The 17030-nt window shown below is 42.3% G+C and overlaps 1 protein-coding gene across 2 annotated transcripts in view; it reads right to left on the bottom strand.

Annotated features, from left to right (window-relative positions):
- LAMB4 (laminin subunit beta 4) overlaps positions 1–17030 on the bottom strand; it is a 108354-nt gene that overhangs the window by 48083 nt on the left and 43241 nt on the right. For both annotated transcript variants that reach the window (XM_045388609.3, XM_015447931.4), the window contains exons 15-18: positions 10824–11009; positions 9428–9543; positions 8158–8278; positions 1005–1182 (exon numbers count right to left, since the gene is read on the bottom strand). In XM_045388609.3, the coding sequence (XP_045244544.2) occupies positions 1005–1182; positions 8158–8278; positions 9428–9543; positions 10824–11009 (601 nt within the window). The remainder of the gene's footprint in view (positions 1–1004; positions 1183–8157; positions 8279–9427; positions 9544–10823; positions 11010–17030) is intronic.

Genomic DNA, 17030 nt, shown 5'->3' on the forward strand with positions numbered 1-17030 from the left:
ACTGAGTCTCGTTCTATGGCCCAGGCTGGAGTGCAGTAGTGCGACCTTGGCTCACTGCAACCTCTACCTCCCCAGTTCAAGTGATTTTCATGCCTCAGCCCCCCGAGTAGCTATGATTACAGGCACGCACCATCACACCTGGCTAATTTTTGTATTTTTAGTAGAGATGGTCTGTCACCATTTTGGCCAGGCTGGTCTTGAACTCCTGACCTCAAACAATCTGCCTGCCTCGGCCTCCCAAAGTGCTGGAATTACAGGTGTGAGCCACCATGACTGGCCCCCCTTACTAGTTTTTTATTTCCCCCTATTCCATATAGTTCATGAGATGGTGGGTACCCTGAACTCATAGCTCTGTCCTAAGGGAAAAAGCATTTGCCTGACATTCAGGAAGCCTCGACTCTCATTGTAGCTGTCACTCTATAGCCACGCTTCTCAACTGAAGGATGATTTTGTCCCTCAGGTGACATTTGACAAAGTTTGGAGACATTTTTGGATGTCACAACTAGGGGAGGGCGGTACTGGTATAAGATCTGCAGGGCTGCTGCTAAACACCTGATAGTGCATAGGGCAGGCCCCTGCAGCAAAGAATTATCCAGCTCAAAATTTCAGTAGTGCTGAGGGAGAAAAATCCTTCCATAGCTAAATAAAATGGGTAAGTTACATACAGATTTTGGGCTCCAATATGCTCATTTATTAAATGAATATTTTGGGATGAAAGAAGATGTCTGGAGTTCCTTCCAGCACTATAATTCCAAATGAATATTTTAGGACCATTGTTCTAGCCATCTAGCCTACAAATGCTGCTGCAAAGTTTCTCTTTTACACACTCACTGTACTGTGCATTACGATTCCAACACATCAGCAGACTGCTCTGTGTATCTAATTATTGAGTGATGCATATTTTGGTTGTTGTTTGGAGTGGATGCTAACATAAACTGATTTGCTCTAAAAAGCATTTGTATGGATGTCAATGCTTCAGTAGAGTTCATTAAACAGATACATACCCACAGCCCCATCATGCAGCTTGGCGGACATGCTGATGATCAGCCTTTCACAGGCACCCGGGAGCACTTGAGGTCCCATTGCTGAGGCAATTTCAACACAGTTGTGAAGTTGATACTCGTCTAAGTCCTGCTTGCTGCAGAAATTCTCCAATGAATTGATTTGGGGAATAAGGCCAAGCTTTTGAAAGAATGCAAAAAGACTTAACATTCAAACTATCTGCTGTGTAAGATTCTACTTATATATATAAAAAAATTAGATCTATGAAAATAATGGTTGAAAGAAGACTCAACTCAATCCTTTAAGCTGGTTAGGACTGAAGACTTTTAAGATTTTCAATTTATGAAAGAAATATTTAAATATTTATATTTCTGGACTTGTGGCAAAGAAAAAAAATAAGCCTTTATCTTTTTACTGTCATATTTTTTACTTGCTAATATGTTTGCCTAGATTTGAAAGAGTAATAACATCAAGTTGGTTATTTTGAACAATTGGTGTTAAAAGCAGCCGTGAAAGTGGGTTTTAATTCAGCAGGCAAAGTCTGGAGACTAAACCTGTGCACAGATACATCTCCTCTAGTCTTCTTTTTGCTTTATCCATCCTGAAACCAGTTTCCATAGCCCTTTACTTCAACCCTCTTCAGTCTTTCCCTAATTGTCCTTTGACACACCCAGCTAGTGGCATCACAACCCTAGATGACCAGAGCTGACCCTTCGACAACACAGGTTTGAACTGTACAGGTCCCTTCTATGTGGATTTTCTTCTGCCTGTACTACTCCAAGACAGCAACGCCAAGCCCTCCTCTTCCTCCTCCTCCTCAGCCTACTCAGCATGCAGATGAAGAGGATGAAGACCTTTGTGATGATCCACTTCCACTTAATGAATATAAACATTTTCTCTTCCTTGTGATTTTCTTAATAACGCATTCTTTTTTCTAGCTTACTTTATTGTAGGATACAGTATATACTACATATACAAAATATATATTAATTGGCTGTATGTTATTGGTAAGGCTTTCAGTCAACAGTGGGCGATTAGTATTTAAGTTTTTGGGGAGTATAAAATCATATGTAGGTTTCTGACTGCATGGGGGGTTGACGCCCCTAACCCCCGAGTTTTTCAAAAGTCAACTGTATTTACAAGTGTCTCTTCTTTCTGCGGCACTCTGAGCATATGCTGTTACCTCCCTACTACACAGAGGAAACAGACCCTAGCAAAAGGCCTGGAGGTTCCTACTACCTGCCTCCCAAATTCCAGGTTCTCAAGTCTTACCACCCATCCAGGACATTTAGTGCTCAAGAAGGAAGAGGTATTGGAGTGCAAGAGGTATCCCATTGGTAAATCCTCTAACCTCACAAAACTCTTCTGCAAATTATGCTTGCTTTCTTTGCTCTCTTCCTCTCAACTCACATTTAAATGTGCTCAAGTCTCTCTCATCTATAAAATCACCTCCTCAATCGCACATATTCCTCTTGCCACTGCCCTGTCTCTGCCCTTTGACTTCTTAATAGCCAAATTTCTTAAACAATCATTTCCTTGCCATCACCCCTGCCTCATCTCCCATTCACCCTTCAAACCAATGCAATACTTCTCCCCTACCCCATCCCTAAATGTTAGAGTTCCTCAGGGTTCTCTCATCAGCCCCCTCCTAACTCCACACCTACTTCCTAGGTGATCTTGGCCACACTGGAACACTGTCTGAATGGGTGCCAGCATCTGAATTTACATCTCCTGCGCCCCTGTCAGTTGTGGGCTCCAGATCTGCACTGATATCTAATGCCTATTAGTTGCCCCACAGGCACTGCAAAACAAACATGCCTGAACCCCACTTTCCTTTCTGTGCTTATTCTTGGGAAACAATGCTACCATCTGCCAAGGTGCTCAGTGGAGAAAACTGAGGGAGGTCATCTTTGACACCTGCCTCTTTGCTATCAACACTCTTGCCTAACGCACGTCCCCCACACACCAAATCACAAGCCTGGCCAATTCCTCCTCTTAGATGTTTCTAGGGTACATTTATGGCTCTTTGTTCCCCTGCCACTTCCCTAATTCAGGCCACCTGGATGATTATAGTGGCAACCCAACAGATGGCCCAGTGTCCACTCTTGCCACACCCAATCGATTTTCTACACTAAAGTCAGAGTGATCCTTTTAAACGCCGTTTGTCCAGATAATCTCCTTCTTAAAACTTTCCAGTGGCTTCCCATTGCCTCAGGATAAAAATCTGAACTTTTTTTTTTTTTTTTTCATTTTGCTATGCTCCTCCTGCTCATCCTCTCAACCCCATGGTCCTGAATATGGGAGGTACTGCCCCTTTAGGGAGCATTTTGGAAATTCGTGGAGGTGGTTTTAGTTGTCACAGCAATAGAGTGATGTTTATTACAGGCATTTAGCAGGTCGCGGTCAGAAACGTGGGACATTCTCACAAAATGGCCCCTATAGCTTTTGAAAGTTCCATTGGATATTCATGAAGGAGAAAACACTGTTTATAGTTTGAGTTGAGAGCCTAACTCTATGTTTTTTAAACATGTTTACAACACACCTGCTTTCATGGCTGTCTCCCCTGCAGTGATTCTATCTATGTGAGCATCTTCCTACTTCATTGCATATTCTGGTGTATTCATGCCTGTACATGCACATATTGAAGTCTGATGATTTATTTATCCATTACTTTCCTTTTGTTTTTCTTTGTATTAATATTAGCATATTACATTGAAGTTATTTGGAAGTCATGTGTGCAGGTAGGCTATAGTGCCTTGAATTTCATTTCAGGATGGTAAGGAATATTAGAAAATACTTATAATAAAAATATTTTTAACAGTTAAAAAAGGGGGCATGGGGTTGGGTCAGATGAGGCTGAGAACCACTGCGAGAGTCACACTGAGCTTTTTGGGTCTCTGCCCTGTCACAGTTCCCAGGACCTCTAACCCCATGCTGTCGTTGCCTGGTTGTCTGCGTCTCCCCTTTAGTGAATAAGAACCGGGGTGGCAGGGATAATGCACGTTTTGTTTACACTTATGCCTACCACAGTGTCTAATTTATAGTAGGTGCTTCATAAAAATTTATTCAGTAAAGAATATTTACAGGTCTACTACTGTATTCTTAAGTTGATATGAAAATGACTCTGTGCTCTCCAAACACAAACCAAGTGGGGAGAGATGAAGAAGAAAGCCAGATAGGCTGGGGCTGGGGATGAGGGCAGCCAACCAGAGATTATTTACAGCTCTTCGTCTGAGCCATTGAGAGTTGGCCATTCTGGGAACTGAGAAGATGGACCAGATGACAAGAGTCCCTGTCAGCTATACGATTTTTTTTTTTTTTTAGACGGAGTGCAGTGGTGTGATCTCGGCTCACTGAAACCTCTGCCCTCGGGTTCAAGTGATTCTCCTGCCTCAGCCTCCCTAAGTAGCTGTGACTACAGGCAAATGTCATCATGCCCAGCTAATTTTTGTATTTTTAGTAGAGACGGGGTTTTGCCATGTTGGCCAGGCTGGTCTCGAACTCCTTATGTCAGGTGATCTGCCCACCTCAGCCTTCCAAAGTGCTGGGATTATAGGCGTGAGCCACCGCACCTGGCCAGCTATAGGATTTTGTAATGCCATGATTCACTTCTTCTACTAGAAACTTTTAAGGACTTTATGTTTACCAAGTATATTCCATTCCATGGCTTAAAAAGAAGAATGGCAGTTTTATATTCTAGAATGCCTAATATATTTTTTACTCTAAACACAGTTTTATAAATGCACATACCATGTAATCTGGGTAACTGAAAACAAATTTCAGTGATCTCACAGTGCTTGCCAAACAAAAGGCATTTATGCAGAAGGAGCACCGTGGTTAAACAAAGGTTTCTTTTGGTCTTCTTGGTAATGTCCCCTGGTCTTAGATGCAAATGTTAATCTGGCTACAGAAAAGAATCAACTTTGAAAGGGCTGCGTCCCAAGCAGTCAAGTATCTTATCTTCCCTCAGCAACAAAATTGGTTGTATGGCATTAATCATGTTAGTCAGTGACAATGAAATGTGCAAGGACATTCTCCTCCTGGACATTTTGGGTCAGAGACCACAGTGCACACTGTAGGTGCCCGGCCTAGGTCTGCCTTGGCAGGCTGGTGTACTCATCCTGTAGTGGGTGTGGCACTGGCTCCTGAAGCCTCACAGCTGTTCCCTTCTTCAGAAAACTGCACTCAGCCACCTGGTCCAGGGGTTTATGCACTCACAGTAGGGCGGATGGTGGTGGTGATGAACCTGTAGCTGGGCATATATAAGGCACCCCTTTGCCTCCAGGGAGGTTCAACTGTGTGGTGCAATCCAGGCTCCAGAGCTCCAGGTGGGATCAGCCTGAGGCCACACTTCAGTGGAGATCACATCCTTGCTTGGTTTCTTCCCCTGTCTTCCCCTATTTTCCTCACTCCTCTCCTCTCAGGAGCACACCCTCAGTAAATCACATCAACCTGAGTCCCTGTCTCAGCTTCCGCTTTAGGGAATCTGACCTAAAACAGGTCTGGGCCTTTTCCCAGATTTCTGACAGTTACCAATTATGGGTTATTCTCTTAACTTTTATTTATGCTTCAGGTTTTCCAGAGTTATATGTAAGAGAATGATCGATTGAAAACTAATCAAATTCAATATTTTCTTTTATTTATTTTTTTGAGACAGAGTCTTGCTCTGTCACCCAGGCTCGATTGCAGTGGCGTGATCTTGTCTCATCGCAACCTCTGCCTCCCAGGTTCAAGCGATTCTTGTGTCTCAGCCTCCTGAGTAGCTGGGACCACAGGTATGTGCTATCACACCTGACTAATTTTTGTATTTTTAATAGAGACAGGATTTTACCATATTGCCTAGTCTGATCTTGAATACCTGGCCTCAAGTGGTCTGCTTGCCTCAGTCTCCTAAAGTGCTGGGATTATGGGTGTGAACCACCATGCCCCGTGTAAATGCAATATTTTAAAATTAATTCCAAATTATTTACTTATTGCATCTATCAAACATCATTGTAATGATTTTATATACATGTATTTCTTCTGTATTAGGCTGAGAATTATTTTTTAATAAGGAACCATATTTTACACCCCAGGACCAGCATATTTTCTGGCCCGTATATACTCAGTGAATGAGTGGATAATTTGGATGAATACCTTTAGTACAGCATCAAGTGACACTCTTTGGAATTTACAAAGTTTAGAAATATTTAGGACATAGATTTAAAAATCAAGGTATGTCGACTGTTATAAATTTGAGTTTCCTGATTATTACAATAACAGTAATACCCCTTAGTGATCTAGGACTTCATTAATTTCTTCCTTTCTCTTTAATTTGCTGGGGTTCCCAATTTTTGGCATTTTCTCCCCAAATTAAACCTATCAGATTTGATTTTCTTCCCTTTGTAACTCATATGTTGGTTAATGAGTGCGGTTCTATTTAAAACTCCTCAGTGGAGAAATGGATTATATAGTTAGGGAAATCATGACAGTTTAAAATTCCCAATTAAGAGTTTGTTTCTACTTTCTACTTTATTTCTACTATAATATGGTAGAATCTACCAGGTAGATCCTCTCACCTGAACTGTTACAGAGCTCTCTAGGTACAGGATTTATAACACCTTTGATTATGGTTGCCAGATGAAATGTGGCTGTGAAGTCTCTGTGCAACTACTAAACTCTGCCTTTTAGCTTGAAAGCAGCCATAGATAATATATAAACAAATGGGACCGGCTGTGGCCCAGTAAAACTTTGTTGGGCTGTATAGTTTGCCAATTAAGTCATGGTATTAGAAGATTCTCACAAATATGCAGAAATGCAATTTTAGTAAAGAAATTTTATTTTTATCCATGAAATTACTTTTTAAAAATCCCACACAATTCTATACAATTCTGTTGAAGTTGGGATGAAACTGGTACCTTCATACAGTACTAAAGATCTTAAAAATTAATTGGGAAGGCTGGGCACAGTGGCTCATGCCTGTAATCCCAGCACTTTGGGAGGCCGAGGCAGGCAGATCATCTGAAGTCAGGAGTTTGAGACCAGCCTGACCAATGTGGTGAAACCCCATCTCTACTAAAAATACAAAAATTAGCCAGGTGTGGTGGCGTGTGCCTGTAATCCCAGCTACTCGAGAGGCTGAGGCAGGAGAATTGCTTGCACTTAGGAGGCAGAGGTTGCAGTGAGCCAAAATCATGCCACTGCACTGCAGCCTGGGTGACAGAGAAGATTCCGTCTCAAAAAAGAAAAAAACAATTTAATTGGGGAACATGTTCCAGAAAATATTTTGACAAATTATTTCAAGAGCCATAATACCTTAGGTAAAGTAGGAAAATATTTTAAAGTATTTTAAAAAATATGTATCAAATATATATAGTAGTAATATATATCAATATAAGTATATTTCAAATGTATCAAATATACATAGTAGTAAAAAATAGAAGCAACTTATATGACCAGGAATAGGGAAAATAGATAAGTAACTTAAGTAAATCTACTCAATGCCCAACTTTGCCCAGGGACAAGCCTGGGTCTGAAGGGCTGTGCAGAGTAAGAAGTTTGGAAGGAATGCCAGTCGCCCCACTCTGTGGGGGAAAGACGCTGGAATAAGTCACTCAGGAAATATTATGCATGGTTTCTAAAGATAAGAAGACGGCATACAAACCATAAGAAAATGCTTATGATGAAGTGTGAGGTGAAAAAAATTGGCCTACAACATTGTATAAGCACTCTGATTTCAATGATACAAAAGTGTAGGATGTATAAAATGGGAACTTAGAAAATGATAATGATTAATGTGGTTGGATTTCTTCCACACATTTCCTACACCACCAGGGTGCTGTCGTGGCTCAGGACAGGGATGTGGAAGCAGGCAGGGTCGCTCTGATTCTAAACTTCTCACTCACTAGCTCTGTGACCCCGTGCCTCTGTTCTATCACCTGTAAAATTATGAAAGTACCTGCCACACAGGGTTTCTGTGATTAAAGAATATGTAAAATACTCCAAACCATTACTGAGACATATTGTTATATAAGATTTGCAAATGCAATTAGTTGGCTTTTATAATTGAGCAAATACATTTACATTTTTTAAGAAATATTTCACTAGTGAGTCTAAAAGTAGTTATAATGGTACTTAGTAGTGAAGAAAGCACCCACAAAGCTCTGTGATACTTACGGAGTCCACCAGGATGTGTGAATGAGTATAGGACTCTCTTTCCAAAGGCTGAGAAAAATAGACGTCTATGGAATATTGTACATCTGGTTCTAAACAGATGGGTGTGGGAAGCAGCATGATTCTGTATTAAGAGAGATAAAGCAAAAATTCAGACCACAGAAGCACAATTATATTAGCTAAATGGCCATAGTATTTGGTAGCATTGCACTTGTGCTGGGCAGTGACCTACACTGTGGGCCTGAGGCCAGTGTAGGTCTAGACCAGCACAGATGGGTTGGTTGGACGGTAAAGTCACGTTCAGATCCTCTGTGGCTCTTCCATACGATTGTGCCAAGTATCAAAGTCTGAGAAACTATTGGCTATGGGTTGTTATGACAACTCTGGGGAAAGGATGGGACAGAGGTCCTCATCCCATCTCTCATGTTAACATCAACAGGATCTCAAAAAAATCTCAAAAAAATTATTTTGCGGCAGGGCGCTGCAGCTCATGCCTGTAATCCCAGCACTTTGGGAGGCCAAGGTGAGCAGATCACCAGATCAGGAGTTCAAGACCAGCCTGGCCAACATGGTGAAACTCCGTCTCTACTAAAGATACAAAAAGTTAGCCGGGCATGGTGGAACGCTCCTGTAATCCCAGTTACTCAGGAGGCTGAGGCAGGAGAATCACTTGAACCCAGCAGGCAGAGGTTGCAGTGAGCAGAGATTATGCCATTGCACTCTAGCCTGGGTGACAGGGTGAGACTCTGACTCAAAAAAAAAAAAAAAAAAAAAAGAATTATTTTGCCACAAGTTTCTATTGGGGCAAAATCAGTGGCCTCAATATTAGTAGGCTTTTACCTCAAAGATTCTCATCTATTGAGAGTAATTAAGCTGAATGTTTTACTCTTATTCTTGTTGCATTTTGCTTTCTTATATTTCAAAGCCACCTGGGGACTGGAAAAGGAACACTCAAGATTTAGAGTCAGGATATCCTGGCTAGAATCCTGGTTCTGCTACACATTAGTGATGAGTTTTCGGTAAGTCATTTAAGTATTCTCCTTCTCAATTTCGTCTTCATCTGATAAAGACAAAACCTGCTGTACTGAGCTGTTATAAAGATTAAAAGTGATAATAAATGTAAAGCATAGTGTAGCACACAGTAAGTGCTTAATATATGTTACAGTTTTCTTCAGTCCTCCTCTTTCCCCACTTAGTTCCCAGACACAAATTACTGATAAGTCAACAAAATTCTAAGAAGCTTTCAATGTTTGAAGACAGGTCTGAAACATACCTGGTAGCCGCTGGTAAGGCAAAAGACTGAGGCTTTGACTGTGAAGTCTTGGGTACGCAGTGCTCACTCCCTCGAGAGGGGTTCACCACGATCTGGACAGTCCAGTCAGCTGCAGACTAGACAGGCATGACATTAAGGCATGTCACTGCACGGATGCAGGAAAATGTTTTGCACGCACATACATATAGCTAATGGAAAGTGCATGAACTTGAATTTGCAACCCATAGGCCACTTGGCAAACAGTTTTGGAATTGAAAGAGTCTTAGAGGTTCACTCCCAGGCCCCAACTCTTTGATGTCTGAATTGTGATCCAGGCAGAAAAAGCATTGTTTCTCATGGGCTCACGGGCCTGGAAAAACCTTAGCTCTCCTGACAAGCCTAATCCCTAACCCCTGTTTCCCAGGGAGTTGACTCGTTTATCATGGCTCTGGATCACAGAACAAATAATAATAATTTGGAATCTTTTACAAGGAATCTATATATTGGGGAGATATGCAAATTTGCTCTATTCTGAAGTCTTACAATTTGGAAAAGCTTTTTCAAGGTGTCAGGGTCATGTTCTCTCTATAGATATATTAATCTATATTTATTTTTAAAGCCTTTCTTATCATATTCACTGAGCCAAAGTTCATTGATGTTCCTTGGCTTTCATTTGTAAGTGAGAAATACAGAATTATGTCCTATTATGCATCTCAAAGCAGATCAGCTGCTCTGGGCATGTGGTGCACCATGACAGCCTCCAGAATGTGGTCCCCAGTGGGGCTTGGGAGCCTCTAAGACCACACGCCCTCCAGCCATATCAAACATGTTTCAAAGGAGATGTTCAGTGGGTTTCAAATCCAAAGGAAGGTTAGGAACTATTGGTGTAAATCAACTATTTTTCTAATTTGGCTTGTATTCTGTTTTAGATATTTCTTAAAAGGCGGGCAGCAGGGGGTCTAGTAGTGGGAAACAAGAGGGGCAGTTTGCTTTTGGTCTTTCTCTTGTTGCAGGGTAAGATCTAAATGCAAACAAATGCCTCTGCTGCATCACCTGTGAGTCTGAATCTCTGCACATGTGCTGGTTTATTAAATTTTTACAAGAAAAGTACCAGGAGGGCAGGATTTGTGTTATTTTGGCTATTTTTCTTATACAAACAGTCACCACTTCCTTAAACCTGGTACCTTAAATGTATAACTCCAACTATAGCTTCTCTCCATGGGCTACAACATGCATGCATATGGGTCACTGTGCTGCTTCAATATCTTTAAGAAACCAGCTTTATAACGCTCCCCAGATGTTCGCTTTTTACAAATCTTTTTCTGATGAACCTATTCTAGCAAGGCTGAAATGGAAACAGTTCAAGAATGTATTTCTGTCAGCTTTTCACCACCGAAATTGGAGAGTTAAAGGATACCTGGGTTTCATAGCGAATGGCAATGGTGAAGTCCACAGGAAAGGGAATGTTGTTGACAGCAAATCTCAAGCCAGCCCCAGGGAGAACCCTGGCAAATCCAGGGCCAGTCCATGTAACAGGGTTCCCAGGAACTGGCTCTCCTAAAACAATGTGAACAGCAGGACTCTGGCCAAAAGTTTCCGAGCCCTAAAATGGGAGAGGAATGTAAACAGCTTTGCCTACAATCAAGGCCTGAAAGAGTTCAAGAAAACCAGTCCCCCACTGCACCACCCCCTGTATTTCCTGGTGTGTATAGGATTCATATGAGTCACAGATGAATTATTCTAAGCAGAATACAGTCCAGAATCCAGCTGAGAATAATGTGCTAATACTGCAGCTTTGGAACATATGTTACTGTATAGAATGATTGATTTGAAAGCAGTATCCCGGGAAGCAACTTTAAGTACCCCTTGTGCTAATGAACTGAGCAAATTCCACATGGATAACCTTGGGTTTTCTCAGATATGACTGTAGAGTTCTGCCCAAAATATGGAGGCTATTCCCATGCCCACTTTAAGGATTTTGCCTAATTGGGCATGACAATGAGAAAACCCACATGGATTTATTTTCTAGATATTTCTTCCATGCAAAATGAGAAATGCTCCTCTTCTATCTGCTTGGGAGCATGTAAGTATAAAACTCCTAACATGATTAATTAGAATCCCTGATGGTCTCTATACTGGATGTCAGCCTGAGGCCATCTGGACCCTGTAGATAATACCTCTTTAATTACTTTTGCATCTGCCTCTCCACACTCACAGCCTCCGCTCAAATTCCTCCTCTTGTTACTTTTGCCTGTGTTGCTGCAATAGTCTCTTGGCACTGTTCTCTTCTCTCTTTGGTCCAATACATATCATGTACTGCTGCCAACCAGGCATCTCAAACTCTTTCTAACTGCCAACAGAATAATGCCCAAGTTACCTGGCCTGGAGTTCTAGTTGCTCTGTGATCTACCCCAAACTGCCCTTCATTTGATAAATGGTTAGTAACAATTATGTGCCAGCTCCTGAATTAGGAATGCAAACTAAATAGGACAGAGCCTCTGCCACAGAGGAGTTTAGAATCTTGCATCTGAGGCAGAAATGTAAATGAGAAATTGTACTGTCAGATTGGGTTTTAATAGACAGAAGTATATGTAAAGTCATCCATATGCAATGTTTTTCAAACATTAAAAAAAAAAAAAAAAAAAACTCTTGTGAGGCTGGGTGCAGTGGCTCAGGCCTGTAATCCCAGCACTTTGGGAGGCCAAGGTGGGTGGATCACGAGGTCAGGAGTTAGAGACCAGCCTGTCCAACATGGTGAAATCCCATCTCTACTAAAAATACAAAAATTAGCCAGGAGTGGTGGTGTGTACTTGTAGTCTCAGCTACTCAGAAGCTGAGACAGGAGAATCACTTGAACCTGGAAGGCAGAGGTTGCAGTGAGTCGAGATCACGCCACTGTACTCCAGCCTGGGTGACAGGGCGAGACTCTGTCTCAAATAAAATAAAATAAAATAAAATAAAATAAAATACCCTTGCAATTGCAGTAGACACTGTAGGTACCCCTCCCAAATCTTCTTTAGCTGTTTGGTGCACCCATCCCCCAGTTGCTGTGTGTGTGGCTGCTGACAGCTCACAGTTGAGCCTTGCTTTGGAGGATTGCTCTTTCATATCTCCCTCCCTAACCACCCAACACTACCTCTGGGAGCTCACAGCCAATGACTGATTGAGACAAGGCTGACCAGGTTGTCTCAAGTGGCAGGACAACTTTGCCTGCAGTGTATGCCCCTGAGCTCCTCTGAGGATCAATTCAAGGTTTGTTTTACCTGAGACCACGTCTCGTTCTCTTTCCTTTTCTCTATCTTTTATCCTTCACTCTCTTAAGAGTATTCCTGAAGAACATTTCCTTGAAAAATCACATGCAATTGAATCCCATCTTAGGCTCTCCTAGGGCACCTGACTTGACATAATTAATGCCAGACAGTTTACCTAAAAGTAGATCCTAAGATGCAATTCTGGAGGTGGATAATTTACTGTTTGGCTGGCAGTGAGGACCATGGTGGGTGACATGCACAGATGATCCCTGGCATGAAGTAGTGATACAATTGCTAAAACTGTCACCTGTGGAGAAATGGGACAGAATATAGGCAGGGAAGGGGAGGCACTGACTTGAGCAGTATTTCTGGCACTGAAAGATATGGGAGGCATCCACATCCTTTGATGTTCCAGTAAGAACTGTGGAAATAGGTGGCTGTTGTTGAATGTCTTTGATGAGAGAAAATGACAGGGTCAGGACAATCAATCACCAATGTAAAGCAAAGTGTGAGAATCAGAGGGCCTCCCTGGGGCATGTTTAAAGAGACTCTCATCTCCTTAAACTAGAGGGCAAGAAAAGCTGAATATTCTTCACAAACATTAATTGTAAGAGTTGCAGAACTTCAGAGAAGAGGCTGAATTATCAGCCTAGGTAAATTACTTATATAAAGATAACTGTCTATTGGGGAAGGGGGTATACCCATAATCTTTCAGTATTAATGGATACAGGATCTGAGCTTATGCTGATAACCAGGTATCCAAAGTGCCACCATGATCCCCTTGTTAGAATAGGGACGTATGTGGGTCCTATAAATGGACTGCTGGGCCAGGTGCCTTTCATAGTGACTTCACTGGATTTACAGAACCACCTATTGATAATTTTCTTCAATTCTTGAGTATATAATGGAATGAATCTGCTTTGCAGTTGGCATTGGTTCTTTGACTTGTGGGTTAAGAGCTCTTGTAGTAGGAAAAGACCAAGTAAAATCCCGTAAAATGAGCCCCAACCCCAAACCAAGACAGTACATAAAAACACTATTGCAAATCAGGGGCATCCTCAGAGTGCCACTCTCAAGACTTAAAGGATGAATGGGTGGTGGTTCTCAACATATCCCCATTTAAGGCACCAGTCTTGTTTCTGCAGTTGTTGGATGGATCACTGGCAGATGGAATTACCACAAATTTAATCAAGGTATAGTCCTACTTGCAGCTGTTGGGTTGGATGGAGCGTCTTTACTAGAGCAGATTAATACAGCTTCTGGAACATGCTATGTAGATATTGATATGCAAAAATGTTTTCTCTTCCATACTTGTAAGGAAAAAGGAACATCTGCAGTCCTTTGATGTTTCTATATTGTCTGCAAATGTGGTGGGGTGGAATGGTGGTGCTCTATTTTCCAACAAGGGCAAGTGGGTTCCTTCTGTAGTCTGAGAGTGCTGAGGAGAATACTTGGGAAGGGCAAGAAGGTATGTTCACAGTCTTGCTCCAGGCCTACTTACTTCTCTTGTTCTCTGTCACAATATAGCCTAAAAGGATCTGGACCATCAATATATTCTATGAAATACCACATTAGTACCCTACATTGAGGGCTAGTGAAGTGGGTGCCTCGGGCCAAGGTGATATCACATGACTTCCCACAGTGAGAACCAGCTGTTCTGTGGCCTTGGCCAGCACCCTTTTCTGAGGGCTGAGTGTCTAATTCACCATAATGGGAAAATATAATATCTCCTCTGTACAACAGATCCACTTTCCAGCAAAAGAAGTTCAGCAGTGGTCATGTGATTTTGGGATTCACTGCCCTTACACAAACCATACTACCTGGAAGATGCTGACCTGAGATGGCAGTGCATTGGGGCCCCTTAAAGATGCAGCTGAAGCATTAGCTTCACAAACTTGGAAATGAAGCCCAAAGAGATGGGCCAGTGCTCTTTGGGATGTTATGTACTCCTTAAATCAAGGCATTTATTTGATGCTGTGTCCCTAATAGGCAGAATACATGGGCTTGGGAGAACCAAGTAGGATTAGCCATGCCCACTATCACTCCCAGTAACCATGGGAATCTGGGCTTCTTGTCACTGTAATGTTACCACTCTGTGGGTCTAGAGGTCTTGATTCCTGGAGGGGGACAGAGTTCCTTCTGCTAATCTTAAAGCTATGGCTGCTACATGGTCTCTTGGGCTCCTCATGCCAGCAGACCAGTAGTCACAAGAAGGAATTACCATAACTATAGGGCTGTGGCTATATCATTGGGACATGAGGAATATGTATGGCACTGAGGTGATCCACTGGGGCATCTTTGGTGCTCCCATACATGTGGTCTGATAAGGCATGCAATGCAGGGCCTCCAGCCCATGAGGGATGACAGTGTGAGTCATCTCAGAAGTACCAGTTGAGGATGAGGGGAATCTAGAATGTGTAGAGAGGAGGGAGGGAGATGGTATCAATTATAGCCTTGGGACCAACTGCAGCAGCTAGAAGCTGTAGTTTGTCTCACTAGTGTCATTTTGTAAATCTCCTCAGGAATTATGACTAATCAGAATCCTGGAGAAGCTGTGCCTGCATGCAATGAACTTAATGTAAGAAGCAAATGGGCAGGGCCAGCTTCATGGTTACCTAGGACCACCCCCCAACCCCTCAAAGAAAGCCCCCATGCTTGATTTGATGCTTTGCTGTCACCATCTTGATAGAGTTAATAATTTTATTTCTTTGAACTTGTTCTGTAAGTGAAGTCTTTTGGGACAGTGGAGCATGCACGTGAACAGAAGAGATATGCGCATCATGTGTGTCTGCTTCCTTGTTGCCCCATTTGCAGATAGTGCACATCACGGCCATTGAACACAGAATTCTGGGGGACCTACTGTGCCTGGGAGTTCAGTGAGACTCAAAGTTAGTGCAAGGTAAGTGTGTTACTCATGTGATCAAGTTAGCAGGAGTGTCGATAGCTCCAAGAAACCGAGCTTTCTGTTAGAACCAGACTTCTTTTGAATGCAGAAAGAAAGGCATTCTAAGAAACATAAACAACCAAGGAATCCCATATCTTTTTTTTTGTTTTTTTGAGAGACAGAGTCTCGCTCTGTCACCCAGGCTGGTGTGCAGTAGCACAATCACAGCTCTCTGCAGCCTTGACCTCCTGGGCTCTAGTGATCCTCCCACCTCAGCCTCCTGAATAGTTGGGACCACTAGCACACATCATCACACCCAGCTAATTTTTTATTCTTTTGCAGAGATGGGGTCTCAAATCCAGTCTAGTCTCAAACTCCTGGGCTCAAGTAATCCTTCCATCTCAGCCTCCCAAAGTGCTGGGATCACAAGTGTGAGCCACCATGCCAGACCTCATATATTTTCTTATTCATGTGACTTCCCTGCATTAGCCCACTACTTCCACTGAAAAGGATGACTAGAAGGAAGGAAAGACAGGACAACCCACAGTTTCATTTCCTTTCAGTCCTTCCTTACTCATCAGTATGCTGAAGGTAGAGTGTCGGTTGAATACATAGCAGGAAGTGAAATGAAAACAGTTAACTTAGTCTTGTGCAGAGTTCTCACAGTTCTGTTAAGAATGAAATACATATCTATATATGACTACAAATTGACAATGTGGATATGAATACAAATTCTACAATTTCAGTGATTGCATGTGTGAGTTGAAATGTACTTATGTTTCCAGTTAAAATTGGCACTGCACTCTACAAAGATGAATGGTATAATTCATGCTAATAATTTTAAATTTTAATATATCTTTACATAGAATGACATTGAACAGCAAATAACAAAATGCTCTGACAAACTGAGAGAGTGATCATGAAAGAAAGTATAATGCTTTATATTTTAGTACTTTCAATCGCCCTTTTTTTTCTTCTGATTTTAGAACACAAGCTCTGCATTTTTATTTTGCACTGGGCCCCGCAGGTGGGTCTGAGCATGCAATGAGTAGGTGTTGTAGGTGCCGTTGTTCTGCTGCCAGATCCCCTTTACTGGGCCTGTGCATGCAGCTGCCAGCTCCTGAGACTGTTGCTGCTATGGCTCCCGACTGCCCCCTTCTCTTGGGCCTTGCTCTTGGCTGATGAGAGTCATCTCACCTGGAAAGTTACCCACATCTGCCCCGGCAGTCCAGCACCAACAACTGACTGATGCAGGAACACAACAGGCCAGCCCTGTGCCTCAGTGGGGGACAACTCTGTGGTGTAATTTATACTTCAGAGCTTCCCTGGGGGATGAGACCCAAAGCTAAACTTGACCCTCGACCCCATACCTGCCTTCCCCTTTCTCATTTCCTAGCCTATTTCCCTCACTCCATTATAGGTTTTCCCTGACATGCGTTCCCTTAATAAAACACATGCACCTGAATCCCTGTTGTCATCTGCTTCCAGG

Source organism: Macaca fascicularis, chromosome 3, assembly GCF_037993035.2.
Source record: "Macaca fascicularis isolate 582-1 chromosome 3, T2T-MFA8v1.1".
Lineage (NCBI taxonomy): Eukaryota > Metazoa > Chordata > Mammalia > Primates > Cercopithecidae > Macaca > Macaca fascicularis.